Below are 2,333 nucleotides of genomic sequence, written 5' to 3'. Positions count from 1 at the left end.
TTTTAAGCCGATGTCTATGAGCACCTTTTTTTCATTAATAGACATTGATTTTAACAGCGGTTTTTAAAACCCGGTGTCTATGATAAAATAAAATAATTTAATTTTCACACCAATACTTAGCCGAAACCCTTCTTCGCATTTCGAGAAAGGAGAGGTGACGAGTTTGTCTTGTTTTCTAGGGTTTTAGAGTAGTAACGGTGGAGGGAGGCAAGATGAAGAAGACTAAGGGGAAAGGTGATACTAAGTTCCACCGATCCGATGAAGACGACTTTAAATAGTCATCAAAGAAAATGGAGAAGAACCTCGACTACAGCGGAGCTTCCCCATGGATGCATCGGCGTTCGCGCAGATCGACCCACTCCACTGGATTTTTGACATGAACTCCCTCGTCAGCGATGCCTACCGCGACGTTAGAAAACTCTGTGTGTTTCTCCTCCCGGTTGCGGCTTCCTCCTTCCCACCCGGCAAGGCCCTCACCGTCTACTTCCATCCCCTTGGTCATCCCTTCCTCTTTTGCGGCGCCGTCCACCCTGCCCGCCCATCCGCTCTCCTCTCCCTCCCTTGGCCTGACCCTTCCGAAGAACCCCCCATTCTTGACCCTAACCCTAATCCCCTCCAGTTCGCGCTCACCTCCGCCAAGATCGGCATCTCGGTTGAGGACCTCGCCTCCTTGCCACCTGTCGCTTACGCCGTTGCAGAGAAGAAGGCCGAGCGACTCGCTCTTAGGGTTGGCGAGAACCTCTTCAATTTCATGCAGTCCTTCTACGGGATTGACGGAAGCCGGCTCGTCGTGCCCATGGATATCCTTGACCGGTGGTTCAAGAAGTTCCAGGAGCGAGCCCGGAAGGATCCCAGTTACCTCAAAGATTTCGCCTTGTGACAGATAGGTGAATGCCCAATCCCAAAGGTGCTACTTTTTGCAAGGATCTCTTTCCTTGATGGTATCGCGTTTCATATTATATTTTGGTTACATCTGATTTGCTTGAATTGTATGATACTTCTTCTTTTCATGCCTCTTCATTTTTATGTCTCTCTCAATTAATCCAGGCGGATGATCTTTGATGTCCACTTTAACCACCCACAATGTGTTTGTTGATTGTCCCCAACCAACTATAAAGCGATTTTGACATTGTTTGAAGTGAAGTTCTCAAAAAGTGATAGGATCTCAAGATATTATATATGGCAGGAGAAATAAGCTAAATTTTTCAGTAATTATTCCATTTTGGATTTATTCATCTCATTGAAGTAGTCAACTAGAAAACGTCAACTAGAACATGCATCAAGAAACACTAAAAGATATCATAGCTTTGTTGAACTCCATTTTGCTTCATCATGCTTTAGCTATTCAGATGGTACAACTAATTTACTCCTTCAGCACACAGTTTTATCGAAGGTGGCTGGAAAACTAATCATGCCAAAACCAAAGGGCTCAACATCTGAGATTAAAAAAGCTTCGTCGTCTGGACTTAAGTGGTCCTTTTCTCCTGGGACTAACCTGCTATCAGGTGGTGCTACAAAACTTGAAAAAGAGTTTAGGAAAAAACTAAATGAGTTTTCCAAGGAACTTAGAACATTCAGAAGTGTTGACTTGTCAGGTTAGCACACTGAACTTGTTAGAATGTATCTACATCAAGTGATTACAGTTGTTCACTCTATAACTGATTATTTCTAAATCTAATATCTGGTAATGAATATGTTGAGATAACTTTTCAGGGGATTAAACTTACATTTACTTTACCAAGGTAATGGAATACTTGTAGATATTTAACAAATTCATGATTCTGTTAGGTCATAACTTTGGTGATGATGGTCTGTTTTTTCTTGCTGAAAGCCTTGGTTACAATCAGGTTAGTTCTTTTCCTTCCTTTTCCATAACCTTACTTTTTTTTTCTTGTTCCTACTTGTAAACTATTGCTGAACCAGACTCTTAAAGGTATGACATTACTAAAGCAAGACATTTAAGCATAACTTTTTTTAGTGTCGTTTAGCATCTCATTAGTTTTTTTCCAAGTCTCAGGCAGCAGAGGAAGTTGATTTTTCTGGCAATGGGATTACAGCAGTTGGCCTAAAGGCACTTGATGGTGTTCTTTAGACGAATACCATGCTTAAAACTCTGAACCTATCAGGAAATAATATTGGCGATGAAGGAGCTAAGGTAAGTCCATTTTTTATTTTTTATTTTACTAATTTTTATGTTTGCGCCTATTCATCTGGAAATAAGCAATTTGATTCTGCTGGAAGTACAATAGTGTATTGGAATACAAGAAAAATTAAAGTTCATTATCATCATTAATTGATAATTTGATATTAGATGATTTCTTTGACGGTAAATG

General features: G+C 40.6%; 1 protein-coding gene across 1 annotated transcript; it reads left to right on the top strand.

Annotated features, from left to right (window-relative positions):
- The first annotated feature begins 212 nt into the window (after nt 1–212).
- LOC122054813 (protein OPI10 homolog) lies at nt 213–880 on the top strand. The gene is made up of 2 exons (XM_042616242.1): nt 213–234; nt 279–880. Exons 1-2 carry the CDS (start codon nt 213–215, stop codon nt 878–880), a joined length of 624 nt encoding a protein of 207 aa, XP_042472176.1.
- Nucleotides 881–2,333: the final 1,453 nt, after the last annotated feature.

The sequence above is a fragment of the Zingiber officinale genome, chromosome 3B (genome assembly GCF_018446385.1).
Source record: "Zingiber officinale cultivar Zhangliang chromosome 3B, Zo_v1.1, whole genome shotgun sequence".
Taxonomy (NCBI): Eukaryota; Viridiplantae; Streptophyta; class Magnoliopsida; order Zingiberales; family Zingiberaceae; genus Zingiber; species Zingiber officinale.
This window is presented reverse-complemented; position numbering and strand designations above follow the sequence as displayed.

Bases quoted from the DNA above. Each gene is read 5' to 3' on its own strand.
- LOC122054813 (XM_042616242.1), top strand. From the start codon at position 213: ATGAAGAAGACTAAGGGGAAAG. The intron at 235-278 runs GTGATACTAAGT...GACTTTAAATAG, and splicing joins GAAGAAGACTAAGGGGAAAG to TCATCAAAGAAAATGGAGAA.